At 37.7% G+C, this 23764-nt stretch overlaps 1 protein-coding gene across 1 annotated transcript; it reads left to right on the top strand.

The window, feature by feature from the left end:
* Positions 1 to 278: 278 nt before the first annotated feature.
* On the top strand, positions 279 to 21487 carry FOXN1 (forkhead box N1). The gene is made up of 8 exons (XM_075440364.1): positions 279 to 398; positions 2153 to 2656; positions 4914 to 5024; positions 11046 to 11173; positions 11986 to 12082; positions 17993 to 18200; positions 18753 to 19280; positions 21219 to 21487. Exons 1-8 carry the CDS (start codon positions 279 to 281, stop codon positions 21485 to 21487), a joined length of 1965 nt encoding a protein of 654 aa, XP_075296479.1.
* Positions 21488 to 23764: the final 2277 nt, after the last annotated feature.

Consider the following 23764-nt stretch of genomic DNA (forward strand, 5'->3'; position numbering starts at 1 on the left):
GATGACTTCATAAAAATTGTGTACTAAATCCATATACAGTCTGTATCACATCTTCATTGTAATTGTACCTACAGAACATTTCTCAGAGAGCTAAAAAAAAAAAATAATTCAACGGTATTAGGAATTCTGCAGGATGGGTTATTGTCCAGCTGAATATCTAACACTGTCTAGTCATCGGTACGTGACAGGATGGTTTCTTTCACGGTTTAAGTTTTAGAAAATATTTATTGTAATTTAATTTTTTCGTAACAGCATTTCTATCTGACGTGGATTTGGTAATGGTTTCACTACTTCAAGATCAATCTAATATTAAATTTTCTTCTTCGGACACTCTGGAAAGGGACCAACAAGACCTCATGAAGACACAGGGGGATTCAGTATCCCCAATTCAGCAAACTGTGAGTAAGACGACCCCGTTCTGTTCTCTTTCTACAGAGGCACAAGTTCAGATGCAATATTTATCAATTGTTGTACTAAATCTCAGCATACTTAACTGGTAAAAAAGTAAACATTGAAAGCTTTATTGTTGAAGAGTAGAAACTCAAGTTATTCTTCTGAGCTAATCTTAAACTCCATGCTAAATTTCCTATTCAATTGCTTAAAAATCCTATTAAAAACAAAACAGGCAATTCATCTAGCTACTAACCCAGTAAAAATGCTATGTATAAAGTAATTCTCATCCTGTTTCTAAAATAAATAAATTAAAAAGCAGTCAGATAGAGAGACATCAGAAGCTTTTTGTCTACTCCCTGCCAGTAGAGGAATTTTTTGGCATAAAATGATCTCTCTCCTATTGCCTGTATATTCACTGTGCTTATCTTTCATAACAAAAGTACAACAGAGAACATTGTTTTTTATCAAACACCAGAAAAATAACCATTGTCATACTTTTATTATGAAAATTTCAGGTGAAGAACTGACAGCACTGCCATTCGTACAGCTTTATGACACCAAATATAGGGGGGGGGGGGTTAATTCTTATTTAACAAAAGCTATCATAAACACATATATTAGGACTATAGAGGAGAGTGAGAAAGTAAGAATTAGGAAGTTACAAACTGAGTAAATTCGTGTTCATGTGAGAAGCCAGAAGTGTCATGAGGTTAGATATGCCTTCTGCAGGAATCCATGACAGGACAAACATTAATTGCTTTACCACACAGACCCACGTGCAGATGAATGAAAAAGCTGTGCCACGTTCTGCTCTGCAGAAAGCACTGGCTTTTATGCTAGCTTCTCTTTGGGACTTCTTGAAATCTGGTTCTTCCATGAAGGTATACATTCCTTTACTTGTTCTCCTAAAATACTGTAAGGCCAACTTGGATTTGGAGGGAGAAGGAGGACAGGGACCACTTGATAATCTGGTCTGACTTTTTGTGTAACACAGAAAATTACATTTTCCCCTTCACTGAACACAGTAACCTGCTCTTGACTTAAGCATGCCTTCTCAAAAGGCATCCAAGTTCTTACTCATCCTTGCTGTCAGGGAAAATATGTACAATTTTCTAAGCTGAATGTGTTCAGCTTCAGCATCCAGACACTGGTTCTTGTTAAGCCTTTCTCTTCTAGATTAAAGAGCACTTCAGTAGCTGTTATTTTATTTTTGCTAAAGTGCAAAAGGGAAGGGAGGAGATGAAACAGGATGAAGGTTAAAATGTCCGCCTAGAGCCTACCTGTCTCACAGAATGAGTGTGGCTATGTTAATGAAAGGAAGTGATGTAACCAGCAACATATCTGGCAGCTTGTAATACCATCAGAGAATGAGATCAAGCTTATTTGACTAAACTTCTACATGACAAGACTTGCACTTACCATATTCCTGTCATTGAATCTTTCACCACTTGATCATACATCATCTTTTCCCTGAAATTGTCAGACCAACTAGTCAATATTTACCTAAGACATCCTGTTTTTTCCAAGATAGTTCAGTCTTCTCAATGCTTTTATTAATTTAGTTTTGAACAGTTTTGGATACCAAGTAACCAGAAAATCCTTTAGATCTTTTAGGGCCTCTCTGCATGAAGGTAGCTAGGACTAGTAATTTTATACTTCCCATCAATAATATATTTTTAATGTACTTTTTTGTAAATAATGAAAATAATAAAATATTTGTTCACACTAATGCTAAATAAATGCCAATAATTCATTGCAGGATAATCCCAGTTATAACTGCCAACCATACGAATCAGACAGCAGGACAGAAAGGAAGAGTTCAGAGTCTTCTCACAGCCCCAGCCCTGCTTCTCCAGCCCAAGATCAAATTCATGGGAGATATCCTACAAGCCAAGGAATTCACTGTGGCAAGAACAAATTTAAAGCGTCTTTCAGTACTGAAAAATTCAGACGGTACAGTTATGAGGAAAGTACTGTAGGAAATTATGACAGGTTTATCAAGAGCAGCAGAAACCCCTTTCACCCTTACAAGAGGCAGATCAGCGAAGATGTCTTCCAGGAAGCACATCAAGCCCTCCCACCAGAAGCTGCACCCTTCAGAAATGCTAGAAGCATCGATGGATTTGAGGGTCTACCAGGATCTACAGGTCCTGATGAGTCAGAGTCATTTCCTACACACATTCCAAACCTCTCCACAGAACAACCATGGTGTAACAGCCTCCAATACAGCACCACTGGTCAAGATCACAGCTCACAAGTCATGGTCAGTATTTTTTATAATTTTTTTTTCCTGTTTTCAATGGCAAAATTATACTTTGGGAATTACTTTCTTATCTCTTTATGTGACTACATGGACGTTTAGTCTCATGCTAAGTTGCAGGCTAGAGCTCAGGACAAGTATCCATATTTATTTGTCAAAGTTCTCTATTTTCTGACCCTTCCTTATGGTAAAACAGTCCTCAGAAAGGTGCACAAGAACAAATGGTTTTCCACTAGACACAATACATTAATCTTCATTGTCCATATTCTTCCTGACAACAGGTTTTATATCAGTAGTTGTCATCAATTAGTACTTTCAAGCAACAAATTTTCACAAAAATATTTTTCAAGCATGAGGACCTGTGTATCAGAGAACATAAGTAGATTAGTTCTACTAATGCAGGCTGCCCTGCATTTTTCTGGATGCAAATAGAAGGGAAGCTCTAAGACATCAGTACTACTTAAAATTAAATGTAAGATCTGTTTATGGTATGTGCAGTGTAAAGGTAGCTGAGCTAATTCACACACTGGATAGAGGTAACTCTCTATTTAGGGCACCACAAGATCCCTGAAAATCAAGGTAAATTACCCTCCAGTATCTCCACGAGGTATCTCTGCTGTGATCCAAAGTGTAAAGCGTGTCTTCACAATTTGCTGCAGACAAAAACAATGACTGCATCTGCCAGGAGAGGGCCCTAACCACTGGGTTCTAAATTGCTGTGAGGCAAAGAATTCGAGGGTTACCAAAAGAAAGAGGGTTTTAAAAAATAATAATAATCTTAATTGGCTTAAGACAATTCAACAGCGAATGGAGGGATGTTGTCACAGTACATATCTGGCGACTGAAGCCATTCAGGTTAAGGAGGAAATCAATCTACATCTCTTATTTCCTGGATAAACTCTCATCCAGGTCAGATGAGTTTAATGCAAAACCTATAAGCAGCTGATGAAGAAATTCCCATTTTCTTCCCAAATCCCTAGGCTGCAAGATGTAGAGACTGTAAAGCTAGCACTGCAGAAGCCCTTAAGAAAGCATGCGTGACTACTCAGGAGAAGACTGGCTACTTGTTAACATCTCCACTGGGACAGTACTCGCCACTGCAAAGCTCTTAAGTAGCTTACATGCTATTGGCAAGCTGACATTTCTGAAAAACTTCATCTCACAGTCAAAATAGCATGGACATTCATTACTGCTGAGTGTGGCATTTGCTTGGTGCCAGGATATCACATCTAATCTAATATGTACCCCTACACTAATTTATACTATGAAAGATGGTCACTATGACCTTTCTTTAATACAGAAGGATAAGCACTACTAGTTCCTCGAAATAGTAAGATGTCTATGACATCAGCTCTCAGAAGAGAATTCCTAGCCATGGATGTTAAGTGTGGGAAGGAACCTGAAGTCAGTCACCAGACCTGAGGATAAGGACACTGCTTAAGACGCATAATTCCCTGCACTGTTTATTACCAGCTAGCTCACTCTAGCTCTCTCTGTTCAGCACGCAGTTTGTTTGAATTGCTCTGCTAAAGCAGCCAGTGTTACCACACACACTGCATGGTGCACTCAGCATTTTAACTAAAAGACAGCAACATTCAGCGTCCAGGAACCTGAGCCCTCCTATGTGGAATCCGGGACAGGCGGCTGGGCAGACTTGTGAGAAATTAAGACTTGATCAACATCGCTGTGTTTATTTCCACAGCTGCAGAAATAAATCGTACATTCTTACCATAGAATCTTACATTCTTACCATATTTCCTATATCTTAATCAAATTCAGTAGTCAGCCTAGTTTGATTCTTCTCTGCCACCTCCTTCCTGTGCATTATAGACCTCACTCTCTACCTAATGACTAAACTCCAGTGTCAGCTTGAGGTACTAACAGCCTGCAAGATAAAAATCAAGGAGTACGAAAAAGAGAGAGACAGAGAGATGTGCACACTCAGGAATGAAAGCTGGAGTATGCAGGGAATTGTATATGTAGGGAAAAAAGATAAACAGAAACTGACATTTATGAATCAGTCTTTGTATGGAACATGGACTGGGATTTCCTTTTTCAAGTAGTAATCATATACATGCAGGAAAAGATGTTTCTTTTTGTACCAGTAGTATATAAACAGATTCTATGTAACACTTACTGCGACAGAATCAACTCCAAAAGCATAGCAAAGATAATGAAAAACAGAACAGTAACTAACCAAATTATTCTATTCTGAATTGAGGTGTTCTCTCCAATAACTCTTCCCTTAAATATGTTCTAGCAGGATTCAGACATCAAGCTTAGGACATCCCCACTGGAAGGGCAGCCTGGTTTGTATTGCTATCAGCCTCAAGCGCAGCAGATGTATTGCCCCTCACATCCTTTCCATCAGGTCAGTACAATATGAAGACCACAAAACCCTGCATTTCTAGCACTATAACAGTTTAATAATTATAGTAATAATACAAAAAGATAGATGAAACACTACCTACTAAATTTGTGTTTGTGGAGCCACGTTTGTATACATACATTTTGTTTATGACAATGAGATGTCAAAAGAACTATATCTACGTGCATTTTTAAATGGTCTGCTGGGGGGGGGGTTGGATCTTGGTACTGCTTACGTACATTTTCACCACTATGCTCAAAAAAATTGGCTTTGAAACCAGACAAATTATTAACATAACTGTCAGCATTCCACGATCCCAGGGAATTAACTGTGCTTTAACTTCAGAATAAAAAACCCCAAATATATGCGACTGTATACCTAAAATTCAGATTGAACATAGAAAAACATTTTTGAAGCAAAATTTTAACAGCAAGGTAATGTTCAGTTTCCTTGTGGTTGATGGCACACACATCTCTTTTGCAATCATTTGACTGTTACATCATCCCCAGTGAAAGATTATTCAGGTGAAGCATAATTGACAATAATGCTGATGATGCATGAGAGCACACAATATTAAGACTGTTCTTCCGTAACGTAACTATATTATTAATACTAAAAATGCACAGGAGTAACTGACATCTTGTTTTCCCTGCATGTATTTAGATGTCATTTGAATACATGTCAGTTCACATTTTCAAAGCAGTATGCACACATTATCTTTGTAAATCACACATATATATATTAATCTTACATTTGATCTTAGTACTTATCTACAGAGGTTAGCAAGTGTGGTGGACTGAGCGTTGAAAACTTGGCATACAGGGAGGGTATGTATTAGAGAAAGTAATTTTCATGACTCCAAAATGTCTTTAGTTTCCTTTAGATATTAATGGGGGTGCCGTTCAATGCAATGAAATTTCCCTCTTTTATGCTCATTTATCTGCAATGTGTAAAATTTTCAGCAACACATTCAAGAAGATAAAAATATGTTTGAAGCACCTTAACTGAAAAAAACAAACAAGCACAAAACTTATTTAAGGTAAAATTAAGGCAAATGAGAATTTTTCAGATATATAGGCAGAAATCCACATACAAAAGTAACACAGCTACCAAAAATCCCAACCATTAGAACTGAATTAAACTTGCAGAAAATTGATATATATAAAATATGTGAACACAAAAGCTCACATGCTTTACAACTCTTTAGATCCCACTGACTGATGACTGATACTGGGGAATCAGCTCTACCATCTCATTCAACTTGCTCAAGAAGTACAGAAAAATGTCACTAGCAGAGCAGTGATTCAAAACTGTGCAAAGAAAACAAAAAAAATAGGTTACCTTATGATATATCACTGGGATTGTTAATTTGTATGGTGTTACTAGTCTGAGTCACTGAAATAGTAATCATACAATTCATCATCAGGATTTAGTCTTTAAGGAGGAAAAAGAAAGGTTATTTTTGGCATGATTTTCTTTATAAGGCAATTTAAGTAACTGCTGAAAACAGATGATGAATGACCATAAAGAACAAGAATAGACCTATGTAAGAACTTTATGATCATTAACAATATTAAATCCTCTGTCACAGATGACGTTTTAGGAATTTTATTTGTTATATTTTTGTAAAACATTACTAAGGATAAATGAAAGTATTCCATACCTCAGCAGTGTTTTTTCATATTTTTAATTGTGTATTTCTTTTACTTCCAAATGCCTCACCTGTCTACTACAACTTAAAAGAAGATGTCTCATTATTACAGTGTATAACACCTCAGATATAGAGAGGAATAGAATAAGGACTACCTGTATCACTACTTGGAAAGCATCAGGGACTCCTATGGCCTTTCTGAACTTTTAGTGACTGGGACAGTTAAAATGATCAATAGGATGGTGTGGCAAGGTAGCTTAATAAGCATCCTCAAGTACCAACACTTAAATGAAATAAACTTCTAAAATCAGGTTCCTACTCCTGTCACCTTTCTCTCACTGCTCCCTCAGCTGTGGCCAGCCCCTGACCACTAACTGGACTTTGTATTTAAATCAGCTTAGAAACTCAGGGGTATGGAGGTTCTTCTCCAACCAGGTGTTGCACAAGGACAAACCAATTTGCTTAGGGCACCCAGGTACTACTGAAGGTCAAACAGTTTCAATACCAAGGGCTTTTTGTATCAACTGTCCGCAGTGGGTAGCCTTGTAAAGCTTCAGAAGTGTACAGATGCTAAACAGATGAGAGAAGGCATGGACGACAGAAAAAAGCAGTTCTCCTACATTAAGTCGGAAATTCAACTAGAGAATAATCTCACTCCTGGCTTTATCTTTTACCTATCACTTTGGCATTCCACTAACCAGAATTTACTGAGTCTTTTTTTTTTCCCCTATAACGTGGCAAAAAGGTAACTATCTTTAAAGTTCTTATAAACACCATCATAACTAATTTACTTGTTTTTTCTTGTTAGCCCCAATAGAAGCGATAAAAGCTAATAACAAAATTAAAATAGAATAAAAAGAAAGGTGATATTACACTGCCATCCTAATTTACAAATTGATTTATTTTATTGTTATTTTAGAAAAAAAAGGTCCCAGATGAAGGATTAACTTGCTGCAAAAGCTCTGCTGCAAACATAAACTAGTTCCCCACTGGGACTGCAGTACAGACATTGTGGATATGCCACACACAGCACCATACATCTCACACACAGTACAAATGTCAGGTTTGTGTGTTGCTTTAGCAGAAACTCCAGTTAGCTTGTTAATTCATTTGAATATTTTTTTAATTTCTTTATTCATTCTGAAGCAGGCACCCTTCACCTGTCACCACTCATTTGATACCAGTACTATTACTGTACATTGGCATTAACCACATTCAAAAAAACCTGCAAAACTGAAGCTGAAATATACCTTCTGGGAGTTGCTAGGCAAGATACAACAAGCACTAAGAGAAAGTCTTCCATCCACCTGCAGGCTGGCACTGTGACAGAACTCTTACATGCGGCAGCTTTCTGTTAGACTTCTCAATATTTGTGCTTCGTAATGTTACTATAATAAAAGTATGGCAACATGTTCTACTACTGAGAGGAAAAAAAACAATAGATGTAAGCAGCCAAAGTCATAACAGGTAGAATTGCTGTCCGTGTGCCATAATCAGATACCGGGAAATGAAAGAACATATAATACAAGACTGAAAAGAAGTGAAATAACATCTTTTGCATGAAGCAGCTCCAGTATTAATACTTTACATTTCAAATTTGAATGGAGCAGTGCAATTTAAATCACTAGGAAGTTACACTCAAGAGAACAGGCCCTTTAGCCTGAAGTGAAGGGTGTTCAAACTACGCCTCACTTTTCATTAGAGGCATGAGAGAGATCAACTTCTTCGTTAATTTTGTCCAAAAGATAAAATGGCCTCACCTTCCCCTTTGCTGGACACAACACAAATGATGACTCACAAGAAAAATTACTTCTTACTGACCTGAATGAAACAGCAGGCACTTACTGAAGTCACTTACCCACCCACCATAAAACATGGACACCTTTCATGCCAGTTGTGCGACTGTAAAACCAGCTCAAGCCTGTCATACCAGACCATTCCCCAGCCTCTGTTCCCTCAAAAAGGAGTAATGAAACTAATAAAACAGAAATAATACCTAAAACACCCAGGTCTTGCCTTTGGTGATGACATCACAACCAGTCCCATCTTAGTGTCCCTTCCTTTCAAAGAGCCACTGAAACCAATAAAATCAAAATTATTGTACGAATTGCCCAGTTTTCTATTCTGGTGAAAAATCTGCACACAATGCTACAAAGCAGGCAGCACAGAACTGCACACAGAAATTAGTTCACAGCTGCTCTGGAGACTGCAGTTCTGCCTGGTATTTCGTTTAACAAGGCAGGACATGATTAGTAACGTGCATCTCATTTCTTTCACCCTGCTTACCGAAGCAAACAAATTAGTGTATTCAGTATGTTTTTCCACATTCCATTTCAGGCAGTACGTTTATCTTTCTAACATTGAAAACAGGCAAAAACTCAAGCAACAACAATAAAAATACTGAGAAACTGAAATAAATTATTCAGAATCCAGAATAAATAAATAAACTACGAGCATTTTTGCAAGCATGTGATAATCTCTCACAGTCATTTTAAGTGGACAAAGACCAAGAGCAACAGATGCTACTGGTCCAAAACCAGGAATGACACTAAGAAACTAAGGAGACATATAAACCAACTACCAAGGAAATTTTCCCAACAAGTCTTGAAAGCTACCTAATCATCTTTCAGAGGAATGATAAAAACCTCATGACACAGGACTTCTAGAGCTAAGCAGTGAAACACCAGAACAGGGTTCAGCAACCTTTGAGTACTAGGGAAGGCATGCAGGTTGATTTTTAATAGTATATGACTTGACTCCTAATTTTGGCCGTGCCCTAGCCCTGGCATCTGGAAAGATTCATATGTAAGAGGCAGAAATGCCTCTCACACTGAGCTCCGAGTTCAGTGGGAGCCTTTGCCTCACCAAGAGCCAACTGATGGTATCTTACCTTAGCAGGGTAGTGTTCCTTTGTTCTTGAAAGTTGCTTGCTAGCAGGTTTAAACTGTAATTTAAAGAAGAAAAATAGGTGACCAGCTGCTGTGTTAAAAAATCAAGAGCAAACTTGCAGAAATTCTGATGCAATCAAGACTATCTCTATGTATTATCTCCCCTCTTTCACCTATTATTTTTTGCATTGGCATATGTCTGTCATGGTGATCACATGATAGGCCAGCCATTTCTGTATGGCTTGAGAGGTGGACAAGCTTAGAGATCCCTTGAAGAGACAACTCAGCATTTCAGTCTCAGGTAGCATTCTGTCACTTGTCCCCAGGGGTGGGCTGAGTGTAGCATAAATGCTATTTGATTTAAGGTGTCCCAGCTATTCTTTTTAGGTTTTTGGTACAGAAAATTGAGAAAAAGAAGCTGTTTGAGGTAGTGGGTAACAGCACTTAAACTTCTGGCCTCTTGGAGAAGCCTGTTGCTTGTCATTGACTATGAGGGAACCATTGACACCAAGTAGCCTCGCAGCTTCAGTACAAGTCAGGCAATATGAAAACCCAGCTGGGCTGCCAGAGGCTGGGAAGGAAGAAATACCTCATGTGCCACTCTCCTGACCCATGCAATGCCATCACTAACTTATTCTATAATACATTTGCTTTAATATCTATTCTGACGTCACTGGTCCACTAACGCTTTTGTTGTTGTTTGGTGTTTTACTGCCTTGCCTAATAACAGCAAATTGAACAGATGTTTTGGGATGCTGTTCTCTTGGGAGTAGATTTTCTACACTTTCAGTTTTTACCTTGTTTTATCCCTCTCCACCTAAAAAAGTAAAAAAAGCCAGCACACAAAACCAAAGAAGGCTCAATTAAAACTTTCCCATCCCTTCCTATACTTGTAGTGGCTTTACTTAATAGGCTTATTTTATAATGGTGCACATTGTTTGAAGGACTTTATTCCGACTTTGGTTTTTTTATTTATACAAATAAAATTATACCATTAATTTATTTGTCTGCATAGTGCAACATCCAGGAGAGGCTAAGCAGGCTAAGATGCTTCAACTGGAAAAGAGATGGCTAAAGGGAGATATGCTTTAGGTCTATAAAATTATGAATTATCTGGAGACAATAGGGTACAGTTACTCCCATTTTTCACAAGAACTCAGTACCATAACAGGCAATAATAAAGCGAGTACTTTTTTTACATACTTCAATTTGGAACACATGGCAACAGGATCTGGTAGCAGCCAACATATTAGCGAGTTCCTCTTCATGCATGCCCCACTTCTTCTACTTCTTAAGCATTAACTAGTAATATTCATGTTTTCCGATACCACACTAGAACAACTTTTTGTCTGACTTGGCATAAGTTATTAAATGCAGGCAGAGGACAACATCCTCAGAACTAGAGAGTTTAATACTGTTACTGAGAAAAATATTTTTGAGAGCTTGTTGCTAAGCCAAGTGAAATCTCTTTTGTTGTATCATCAGTATCCCTCGGGAGGCAGCTATCCTGTGACTTATATTACTTCTTCACACTACCCTTACCAAAGAATCGCTCCTCAAAGCAGTCAAGAATCCCAGCAGCCTCTATTTCCCAAACCCATCTACTCCTACAGGTAACGAAATATTTTTTCAAGTCCTAACGTTACAGGAAATACACTGTTTACCCATGGCCAATTTCCAGCATAATTTGCAATAATATGCTTACTCTTATGTCTTGTTCCCAGTGTGCTCTGTCCTGTTTGCATGAATCACAACACATTCCAGACTCAGGGGCCAAGGCAGAGTGAAATGAAATGTTGTAAAGCACGTGAACAGTCTTGATTACCCCCATGAAAGCTAGACATTTCTCTAATACAAAATCTTCAGTGTTGCAAATTTCATCAGCACGAGACTAATCACTCTTAGTTGTCTTTTCCAGGACCTGTATTTAAACTACATTTTTCCTCCAGTTACTAGGGCAAGCAAATGCCTAGAAAACACATCAGATATGCCAGTCACCACACAGGTTTAGCCCCCATATGGCAGTCTAACAAAGTAGATCAGACAGCTACATTTTAATTATACTTCCTGTCACTGTCAGTTTGATATTCTCTTTGTGGCCTTTATCAGTTTAAGCATTCAAACACAACATTAAGTAAATACACACTAGCACAACTTGAAGGCCGTGGTCTTGATTCCACTTTCTATTACTTTATTTTAAACCCAGGTTGGACCTTCTATAAGCGCTCTGACAATTACCTCTAGAAGTTACCCAGTGTTAGGAAATTCCTTACAAACAACTAAGTGGAAACTTTGAGCATCATCAATATTCATGCTATGACAGCGAAAGCCAGAGTAATTACACGCACTGTGAAAAACAGTCTTTTTTTCTGCTTCTGAGAGTCAAGCAGAACAGGCTAAAATAATTTTCTTTCTCTCCCTAAAGCATCCTCATCTTCATGGCACTCAAAAACAGCAAGACAGGGAGCTTGCCAGTCAGTGAGATTTACAATTTCATGACGGAACACTTTCCTTACTTTAAGGTGAGTTCCACAGGGAGGGGGGGGGAAGTCTCTCTCAGTTTATCTGGCAGCAGAGGGAATAAGGGAGGTGATTCAGTCTACAAAAAGGGATCATTTCTTAGTAGATTAATATCAAATCAATCATACACTATCTACCTTTATGATCACAAGTAGATAAAAAGTGGCCATTCCTCACTAACAACTCATAAAAGGGATAAATATGTATAAAAACACATCCATTCCTTCCTCTCAGACCTCAAATCAGGCAGAACTGGTCTTGGGGCTTCCTCTGCCATCAGCAGCACCTCCAGACTCATGCGGAAGCAGAGGTTCAAGGTTATCTTGCTCTGTTCTGGAGCTGGGATATCCATCTTGGGCAACTTCACCACTTGCATGCACTGCACAAAGAAAAGTATAATATGTGATAAATGCTACTAAGCTCATAATTATACAGTAATGTTGGTGAAGGTTAAGGGTGTATGGTTTGCAGCAGATACTATTGAAATCTAAATCCATGCTATAAGAGAATGGTTTCTTGCACTTGGATTGCAAGTGGAAAGAGATTAGTCAGCACATGATCCAACAGCAGAAGGATTACAGTTAAGATTCTAAAAAGAGCAGTTAATATTTTAAATAGAATCGACTGCAGCTCAACACAGAGCTTTATTATTGCTGATTCTCCAAAAACATCTCAATAAAAGTCCAGATCAGGTGATCTGCAACTGTTAGCAAGGCCCAAAAATGAGAATAAAGTACCATGAGTCTGTCCTGTTTCCTATTGCAAATAAACATGCAGCAACGAAACCAATAAAGCAGCTAAAAAAAGACAATTCGAACATTTGTATTAAGAAAAGAACACTAAGAATACCTAAAAATAAATGTTCTGGCACAAATTTGGAACGGTCTTGGACACTAAGAACAAATAATGTCCACCAAAAAAATCATGTCAGTAATCAGACTAAAAAAAAGCCAACATTATCATGAAGGAAGAACTGTTAAGCTAAATTACACTTCTGTATTCCCACACTTCCTCCCAAAGGAATCACTAGCAACTCTATTATTCATTACAAGCAAGTGAAGGGAGAAAAGATACTGAAATCTATCATCATAATTCAAGAATCCCATCGCAACGTGACTGGTCATAATCCAGTGAAACAAATCTGAAGCACTCTAACTTTGTAAGTCGCAGGGAGACAACTGGTTTTTAGGCTTAACTCACGAAATTAAGTAGTGACAGTAATCTAAACAGGGAAAGGAAGAAGGGTAAAATGGCACATGACAAGAATATAGTAGCTGTAAATTTTTTTTCATTTTCAAAACAAGAATAAATTTCAAGACTTGTATTTTGTCCCTAACAGAGTATTAACCCTACTTTCCATGTGTTTACCATTAGTTGCAAGAAATATTAATAATCCAAAGGAAAAGAGTTTGATGATTGTCAAAAAGGTCCTGGGCCACAACATCCTGAAATTGGTATTTTGCAGAACTACGCTTCTGAGCATAATGCACAAATCACGTCATCTACAGCAAAATAATGCATTCTTATCCGATTATCATTTTCTAGAAACACAGCATAAGTTTCAAGCAGAGAGGTGGAAATATTAAAAATAAGTTTTACAGGCATGTCCACATTTCTGCATCAGACCAAACTGAAATTAATTCTCCTTTGCCTTACAACACAATCAATTAATAAAATTAATCGGCAGCTTGCAAACTAAGTGCTACTGCTGCCAACATGCACAGAATTCCTCACACACAAGACTGTGACTCTTCCAGGTGTCACCTTCCTGGTCCTGATGTTATTCTGACACAGCAGAAACATTAGGGAGATATACATCCTTCCTTAACTATATATAGTGTGTAAACATTGTGTATTGCATATATTTTGATATTTGTGTGCAAATGTGTATGGATAGGTGTATGTTCATATGTCTGTGTGTATACATACAGATGTGTGTATACATATGTTCATCTGTACAGTAGGTGTACTCCTACCACAGCTTTAAATAACTGCTTTATACCCAATCTAAACTTTTTCTGTATTATTTATCAAAACTTGCCTGTTCCACAGGGAGCGGCTTTTGGTGGTGGTTTTTTTTTCTTTGGAGATCCTCACGTCTTTCTTAATTCATTTAAATATTGATGAGAGTGAGGTTACTAGCATCATATGCATTATAAGAAAAGAATTGTGCAGGGGGTACTACTGGAACACTCACTTTTTTGTGCTGGCTTTATTTTTTGCATTTGACCTACAAATACAGTTAAACGATTGAATAGTTCCATCCCAAACATTCTTAAAATAAGCAGGGGAGAATAAGCAAGGACATCCTACTCTTACAGACACTAAGCCCTGTCTACCTCTGGTCTTTACAGCAACACACGGAACAACCAATATATGGTAAAAGCTAATATTCTCTATCCTCCTTTTTTTGGAGAGTCTTGAGCAAGATAATGCAATACAAAAATCAGCAAAGAACATTTTGTTGTTGTTACCAGAACTCACTAAACAGCAGGATACAACAGGGGGAGGGGAAGCAATTTAAGTTGGAGAGAAACAGAGTACAAGTGTACACAGAATCTTGCTGGGAGACATTAGATGATACAAGCCTAGTCAAATTAACTTGTATTCGCTACCACAGCAAATTTAGTTTCTATGATGCAACAGTCTCATTTCTAGTTGAAACAGAGCAATCCAACTCCTACGTCCTAAAAAAAAAATATCTACGCAGCTAAAGTTGAATTACTTTGATGTACCTCTCCCTTCTCTGGAGACCTAGATTTAAAGAGAAAGGGTTTTGCAAGATCACTGAACTCTTTAAACTTCAAGAGGCGGTCAGGATCAATGGGTCTGTACAATAATATTTTTTGCTTGTCATCCTTTTTTTTTCCTTTGTAGTGATTAGTGAGTCTAACAGAAAGCTTTAATCTTGTTAATTGGAGTTATTGCCAGTGGTCCAAGAGGTGAGAAAGGTCCGTGGTCTGATGGAACTTACAGCAGCAAGCATTCTCTTGCAGAGTCCAACTCCCCACAGCTTCATCCACACTGCACTGAATGCAGTAATGGCAAAAGCGAGCCATAGCAAGGAGATTCCAATTGTACCAGAGGAACTTCAGAAGCCAAAGCTCAGTTCATTAACAGACATTCAAATATTAACTTTAAAAACTGGTGACAGAGTTGTAACATGAACACACTGCCTGAGTGTTCCTTCAGGGCCTACCTAGGTAAATGACTATTTTTCGCTGCTCAGCAATACAAAGTTTAATGCAAGAACCTGTTCAACTTCTTGCAGCAGTCTCCAGAATAAATCTGTGTACTTTTTGCTCTTATGTTTCTAAAACTATCTCACAGTTTACACCCCCACACATTCTGAAAACCTCTGAGAAACACATGCCACTCCCATCTTCTCTGGTGCTTAGCAGAAATACTAATTATCCTGTCTAGATACAGACAGAGTATGTGTAGCCTCATGTGCAGGACAAGAAACATGAGTGTTCTTTCAGGTCAGCTTATCCAGTAGCTGAGTACACGTCTTACCTAGGAGAAAGAGTTTTGTTCACTTTTGGAACTACCAGAAAGCAACTTGAATACAATCTGTGAGGGAAAAAAACTGACTCATCATCTTTAGTGTTAGCCTATGGCAGAAAGAGTTTTAAATGTTTTGGGTTTTTTTAAAATAGAAATGCATATTGTCTCACCTATGGGACTGGCTAACAGAATAGTGAAATGCTGACATCAGGTGGGCCAAAAGGGTAGAAACTGTGCTGCTATGAAGGGAAAATAGTTTATTTTTTTTGAGTCAATAACATGTATTTAATGCCCACAAATAATTTTTTTTTTTAATGAAGGAAGCAAGTATTTAATTTGATCCTCAAATTCTTCAATAAGGCTGTTAATACCTTAACCTACAAGATAGTCCTTCACAACAAACTAGGAAAGAACAGATTTTACATTCCTGATAAAAGTAGAATTTCTGTCAAAGTATGTTCAAAAAATTCATGGTTTATCATGTGAAAGCAAAAATGGACACAAGTCCATTTCTAAAAGATGGTCTTAGAAGAAATCTGTTACACTAGGCAACAATTTTAAAACTGTCAAAAAGCTGGCTTACTAGGAGAGAAGGTTCCCTATTAATAAAGCATAAGAATGGAAAGGAAACTTCATGCATATAAAAGGGAAATTTTAATTTTTAACCTCCTTAAAAATACTATGGAAAAATCACATGTAATTCTTGTGCTCTCTGTTCAATAATTTTCAGTGGTTGATATAAACAATTATGACGACAAATATTTTGCATCCATGAACATGAATCAATAGTGGCACACAGACAACTTCACCCACTTTTCAGAGAACTGGTTTTTTTCACTCTTATGACACACAGGTGAGGATTTTTTTGAAACGAGAAAAGAAAAAGCATCCAAAACTGATTTTTAAAACAAAAAAGAATAAAAAAAGCTCTCACATACACTAGTACTGAAGATCACTCTCCGTAATCCAATGAGCTCTAAAGTCTCTCCCTCTTGCAATCTCTCATCTCTGCATATGCAGACCTTTTGGAAAGAATATCATTTGACTGACACAGGTAAAGCTACAATTTTTTTTTTTTAACCGGCCTTACAATAACAAGGGAAGTCTAGCTGGACTAGCAGTTGTATCTATCACAATGAAGCTGGGTTTCTCAGGCTGATCTCTACCATTATAAAAGCAAGCCATTTTTCCTGCCCTTTTTTTTTTCTTAACACTACAGTGCAGTGGCAATGAGCTTACACAGTTCTAGTCAGATACGCAACAAATAGCATCGTACGGTACCTACCAAAAGAAAAGCAAGGAAGTGACACATCATGAATTTACTATAGGAATCTTCTGATATGAACACGCATACTAATTTACAAAGCCTTAATGTGATGGGCAGTATCTTCTAGTTGCATGACTAAGTAAGCAGAAATGAGTGAAATCAAAGAAACAAACACTAGAAAAACTTATATGCAATAAAAGCATACAGTGCCATTTCTTCAAGATTGGCATTTCAGAGTAGTAAGCAAACAGGCATTTCCCATCAGAATCTGAGCAGGACCATTTTGCTGGGTATTTCCCTCTTTATCCCTTACAGCAATATTCATTTTCAAAGTTCTTTTACAAGCAATCAGGGAAGAAAAAAAAAGATTGTAAAAATTAAATTGCATAAACAGAGGATTTGCACTAGGTTTTCTTTTCTTTCCATTCTTGAAGTTGAATGCAAAACTGTCCTCAGGGAAAGGAGAGAATTTTGTTTCCCTCATTGACCAGAAACGGCCTAAACAAAAACAGAGGAATCATTTCAGTGAAGCTTATATGTATTGTTCAGTTTAACGAACCTTCCAGCTTCCACTACTGAGTTAAAAATAAGTGCAGAGCAAAAAGATACAGTGATCAGATGTAGAAACCTCTGTCTCACTCGTAGGGCTTGTGATTAAACCATTCGGTTATACAGTTGGCTAGCAAATTTACACCTATGGTAGCACGCTAAAATTCTTTTGAAGTCTGTCTGGACACTTAATTTGAGTCCAAATAGCATGTATACCTTCAGTTAAGTGTTTGAAATTTTTCTAGGTGTTCCAAAAGAGATTAAGATATATTTCCTGATAGTTCACTGTTCTAAAAGACAATTCTTTACACACTTAATGCTTGTGATTTGCAAATTCACTCTTAAAAATATAGCAGTCCCTCTGCCAAGGCCAACCTTCTTGTTTAGAAGATCTCTTTTACCCGATTCCTCTCTTTCCATGCAACATGACTCTAACATTTTTGTGGCTTCCTTCTAATGTATCAGTTTCATATTGTAGAAAGTATAATCTAAACAGAAATTCTTACAATCTCACGAGTCAAAACACAGAAATATATTGGTTTCTTTTTTTCCTTGAACTTCCATTCTTAGATTGGATTTGTTTTTCCAGACAGCTCCAGATGGCTGGAAGAATTCTGTACGCCACAACTTATCTCTGAACAAATGCTTTGAGAAAGTTGAAAACAAGTCAGGCAATTCTTCTCGGAAAGGCTGCTTGTGGGCTCTGAATCCAGCCAAAATTGATAAGATGCAGGAGGAGCTTCAGAAATGGAAGAGGAAAGACCCAGTTGCTGTAAGGAAGAGTATGGCAAAGCCAGGTCAGTAATACGTTAGTGTATTAGTTCTCAAACAGTGGTTCCCAGAACTTGTCTTTGCAATAGGCACCAAGCTGTGTAAGAGAATTGATACACAGTCTAGGAAAGCATTTAAGAGTTTTTCCTGGTCATAAAGTGATTGACAAAACAAATTAAAAAAAAAAAAAAAGCAGAATTGAATAAGACCTGGTTTTCTAGGAGTGCTTCCAAATAGGCACAAAGCAGCTTCACTAAGAAAACATTCTCTCTTGACATCTCACTAAACTTTAAGATAAAAACAACACTGAAATATGTAATATAGAATAAAACTTGAAATTAACTGATAAATAGCCAACATTTAAACACAGAAATGCAATTCATTGCATACTCACTTGGCAATGATAATCTAGAAAAACGTCTCAGGCTTTTGAAGTTCTTATCACATATGGCCTAGCACTTTTGTTTGCCATTCCACTCACCCATTTCCTGAGCAACACTAAAATTCTAGCTGCAAGCTATGAAGATCAAGGCTCTGTTAGGAACAAGTAAGTCATGGACTTTTTTCTTCTTTTGTAGAAGAACTTGACACACTGATAGGCGACAAAAGTGAAAAGCTGCGATCCTCGATGATGTCCTGCAGTCCGACGGGCGTTGCAAATGCATCCCTGTCCAGGCAGATGGCAGTCCAGCCCCACTCCCTGTGCGAGCCCTCCCTTTCCTCCGGTGTACCACAGCCATTGCACAGCATCCACGCTGCGGGAGCTCTACATGTCAAGAACCCGGTACCGAATTTGCTCGGGGGGCAGCAAACCGCGTGCTACACATCACCACAGGGGTTTCCTCCGATCTCAACTACATTAATGCAACAGTCACCCGACCCTCAGACCCTGTTCCCTTCTGGGGAGGCTCAGAGTGAACTCCGAACTCAGCCCAGCATCACTCAGGATTCGCCGCTGCCGGCTCAGACCCCCCCCAGCTGCGGCGTGAAGATGCTGACGGAGCACTCCACAGCCAGGACAATGCAGGACACGCTCATGCAGGAGGGGGATCTCAGCAACGACATCGACGCTCTGAATCCGTCCCTGACCGATTTTGATCTCCAAGGTAGGTGTCTAAGGCATTTCTCTTTTGTAGAGTGAGGCTTACTACATCACATCCCAACTTGTGTAAGATGCACTTATGTCCTCCTTTTTTAACTGCTTGTCCTTGCCACTGCTACAAAGACCACTAGGTTACGTTATTTTGCACAATGTGCAATTTTGCACTGTATCTTTAAAAAGTTTCCCAAGAAAGCTACAGATTCACCTCCAGAGTTTAAAAAAATCCTGCTTAGTCTTATGACTGCTGATATTAAATACTGCAATAGAGTACTTAGAATGTATTTTTTAAATTCAGACATATTTTCCACTGAACTACTCAAGCACAACTATTTAGTGCATATAAAGAGAATTGCCATGTGAGGAGCACAGAGAGAAATATTTTTGATTGAATTAACATGTTAACATTTTTCTTTAACAATATTTATTCAAACACTTTCTATATCTCTGCTCAAAAGAATGCTATTTACTCCTTCACAAGGCATTCATGATCTGTGCCCTGAATAATTATATTTTCCAAGGTGTATTCTTAAATACTTAGTCATGTAATACTGACAGTAAAGTTTTTTATATTAAATAATTTAATCAGTTGAATGTACAGGATTTTGAACACTAAGAACATAGCTTTGCATGCAAAAAGAAAAAAACCCACCAAGTTTATGTGTGTGTATCTGTATATTTATGTATACATATAAAATAAAACCTGTGGGTTCCAAAGGATAAAGCTCTTGCTGCACCAAATAACATGCAAGAATTGCCCTCCTGCACAGACAAAAAGTTGTCCGCAAAGCAACCTGAAAGACAGAGCAAAACCCACAGTCTTCATAATCTACGTGACTCAGCGAATGCAACTGCCTTGCCACTGTGCTGTCACAAAGATTCCACAATCCTGCCACGCCCAGATTGCTTTACTAAGATTAACAACACAGTTTCTTGAATCTTCAGCTGCTTCCTCTTTCAGGCAACCGGATCTCACATTCCACTCATTTCTCTCAACCTCTTTCCATTTTACTCTGTTAATCTGGAGCATGCTCATTGGTGCTGTGAATATTCTGTGTGCTTCACCAATATGGTCCAATTCCAACTTCCTGCTGTCCTTGGCCTTTACCTTAAATTATTTAACCTTATTTAAGCTTTTTATTTTCCTTCTTTATAAAAATTATCAAATCTCAAATTAGAGGTCCTAGAACTTAAGATAAGGCCTGCATACTTGGAACAACATCATTATGCACACACATATACAAAAAAATTCAAACAACTTCTAGCAAAAGAGCTAAGTATTACCCCATTTGATAGTCTGCAGATGGCAGCTGTAGCTTTGGAGCAACAGTCTCCCTGACACCTCCCCCACTAAAGAACTCTTCAATGATGAACATGAAAAATACAGCCCTCCTGCAGTAACTTATTTAATGCTTTCACTGTGATATGCACATCCAACGGAAAGATGAGAAACTTCTTGCTACACATTAGAAAAAAGTAATGTTTCAGATCTTTTGATCTGTCAGGTCAGTCACATGTCCAGTAATTTAGTTTGCAATTCAGAGAACGCTACACCGTAAGAATACGAGAAGGCCTGTTGTAAAGTAGTATTATTTGCAGATTTGTCCCATAAAGTGCCACTAGTTCTTCCATATCTTATAAAGATAACAGAGGCAATTTCCTCTTACAGAATTAGTGGGTTTTTTCAAATAGAAGTTCTGCTTCATAAGAATACATTTGCAATAGAATCTTGCCATTTATCAAGTGAAATAATTTTCTTAAATTAATGCTGCTTTCTCCCAGACTTAAATTTATCATGGAGACAGACAAATAACAACTTTCTCAGTCACAAGTGATTAAGAGTACCTACACACACAGCATACACCACTGTATAATTACTAATTTCTCCCATAAAACAATGTTTCAAAAAGCATATCTAAAGTTGAATCAATCCATTTTATTACAGGAAATCTTTGGGAGGAGCTGAAAGATGACAGCCTAGCTGTGGATCCCCTGGTTCTCATATCATCATCCCCAACGTCTTCCCAGTGTTTCCCTTCTCACTGCCAGATGGAGAACAGCAGCAACAGCAACGTCAACATCCAAAACGGAACACCACACAGCAACCTACCCGACCTACAGCTCACTACGCTTTACTCTGCCTTTATGGAAGTGGATACAGTGTCTCCTGCCTACCTAAGTAATTCTGGATCCAAACCTATAGCACTAATGTGAACCACGCACCAACCTAATTATTATTTTGTCTAAATACAGTCTTGACCATCACAGACACTTACCTGTCTGATTTATGTCAGCTGAAACTGTGTCCATCGGAATAAGAACAATATTTTCCAGAACTCAGCCGCAGGATATGTAGCTTTATTATGACAATTTTCTACAGACAGATACTAAAAAAATTTTGAAAACTATTTAAAGGTAATATTGTTAGCAGCTGAACTGGTCAACACCATTTTATCCAGCCACTCGCCTTCTGCATCTTCCAGAAACAAATGACTATAAGAGGAAAACAAATTATTGACTTTTTTCTTTTTTTTTTTCAAATGAAAGCTGCTTGCAAATGAACATAAAAGTCAAAGCAAACAATAATGTAACTTATTTCCTGGAGCCAATGAGGTCAACAACATCTGCCACAGACCACTAAAAAAAAAAAAAATCTGCATATTAAAACATTCATAGTCCCCTTGAAAGAAGTTCTAAGTTTTGAGAAACAAGAACATAAACTGAAAATTCTGCAAGTATTAGAAGACAGAGGACTAGCTGCTGAAAGACTAAACCAAAGCAACAAATATACTTTAATGAAAAAAAGAAATCGAAGTTCTGTGTTTAAAAGGAAATTTAAAACTGTTTTTTTAATAAAAAAGAACAAAACAATTTTGTAGAATTTTTACTTTGCTAGAAATTATTCACATTCATTCCTCTATTTTTATTCATATAAGCTGAGCGGTAAGATGAATTATTCAACCACTAAATCAAGACTTTGAAAAATGCTAATAAAAAAGAGAATAATTGTTGCAGTTAGCCAAATCCAGAGAGCATCTCTATTTTAACATACAGCTGACATCTAATACATCCAACAGGGTTTATGATGATGCTGAACTAGCCCTCGCATTAGGAAAGCATATGTTTCCTAGCATGAACTAAACTAAGGTATTTCAGTAGCCAGTTTCTCAGGAACAGTCTTCTCTCTGATTTACCGTAAAGGTGCTGCTTGTGACATGACAGAACAGTGCTTTATTTCAAGTGAAGCAATCTAAAAACAAAGCAATATGGAGCAGGAACTTTTAACAACAAAAAGGACACTGGTCTACAGACCAAAAAAACCAAATATTGAAGTGTCTTGAATGACATCTCTATTCACATATTATGGAAACTCAGAAGAAAATAAGGAGGTCAAAATTTGAGTCAGATTGGGTCACTTACACTGTGAAAAAGAAGCAAGAAATTACAAAGAAAAGTACAGACCAAGTAGAACAGTGCAATAGTACTGTTAAAATAAATGCGTGCAGGTTTAATTAGCCACTTTCTCACAGCAAAGTGGGTGTACTGCCAGTTACGACTGAAGCCAAACTCAAGTTCAAACCTACACTCTGAACCCTGCCTAAACCATGATCAGATGAGGAGCAGACGCATAGAGAAGTCTTAGGAAGAACACGTGATGCAACTTTCTAATCCCTTATGCAGCTATCCAGAAATACTCACTTCAGCTGAGCCCCTCTTCCTCTGCGTTCCTGCAAACAAAATATACAGAAAGAGAAATGCAGTCAAGGTTGCCAAGCTGTTCTATGCAAAAAAACAGCAGGAACAGAGTTATGCAAACATACTAAAGCTAGGTGAGTCAGTTCTTGACCATCCTAACATTTAGATAAAGACATAAGGAACAAATCAAGCATGCCACATCACTAAAAATGTGCATATTAAATGACAAGCCTAAAGCATATAGTAAGTATAAAGCTGTGAAACATTATATTCAGTATAATTTAAGAGTTACCAAGTTACAAATAAATACCTACTAAGTACAAACTCCAAGAGCAATAATATTATCCTAGATACCTTTTCTGAAAAAATAAATATAAATATATCCTAAAATACCCACACATTGAGGAAAAGCAAAACCAAACCAATCCCCTCCCCTGCACTTGGGCAGCATGATTTTGTACTCCTGCTGGCTCTGCAACACATAGCTACTATTATTCCCTAAAATATGTCAACATCACTCCTAAGCCAAAAATAATAATAATATTTGGTATATAATGTTATCTACAAATATTAGACTGTTTACAGCAGATCTGGCTTGTGATGAGATTGGTTTCCCTGGCTCTGTGCATTTCTATGCGCTCTCTCTGACTTCAGCAGAAGACAACTCTACTGTGCCAGTGTCCCCCACCACTGGGTAGGACCATCTGTCCAGACCCTTTCAAACTCCTCGAATGCATTTACTTAACTTCAGTGAACAGTCACTCTGATGTCAGCAGGACTTTTGCATACAGCTAC

Source organism: Opisthocomus hoazin, chromosome 20 (assembly GCF_030867145.1).
Source record: "Opisthocomus hoazin isolate bOpiHoa1 chromosome 20, bOpiHoa1.hap1, whole genome shotgun sequence".
Taxonomy (NCBI): Eukaryota; Metazoa; Chordata; class Aves; order Opisthocomiformes; family Opisthocomidae; genus Opisthocomus; species Opisthocomus hoazin.

Excerpts from the sequence above, each read along its gene's own strand:
- FOXN1 (XM_075440364.1), top strand. The coding sequence starts at position 279 with ATGGTTTCACTACTTCAAGATCAATCTAATATTAAATTTTCTTCTTCG. Across the intron at positions 2,657-4,913 it reads ATCACAGCTCACAAGTCATG|CAGGATTCAGACATCAAGCT; the intron begins GTCAGTATTTTT and ends AATATGTTCTAG. Across the intron at positions 5,025-11,045 it reads CCTCACATCCTTTCCATCAG|TATCCCTCGGGAGGCAGCTA; the intron begins GTCAGTACAATA and ends TTGTATCATCAG.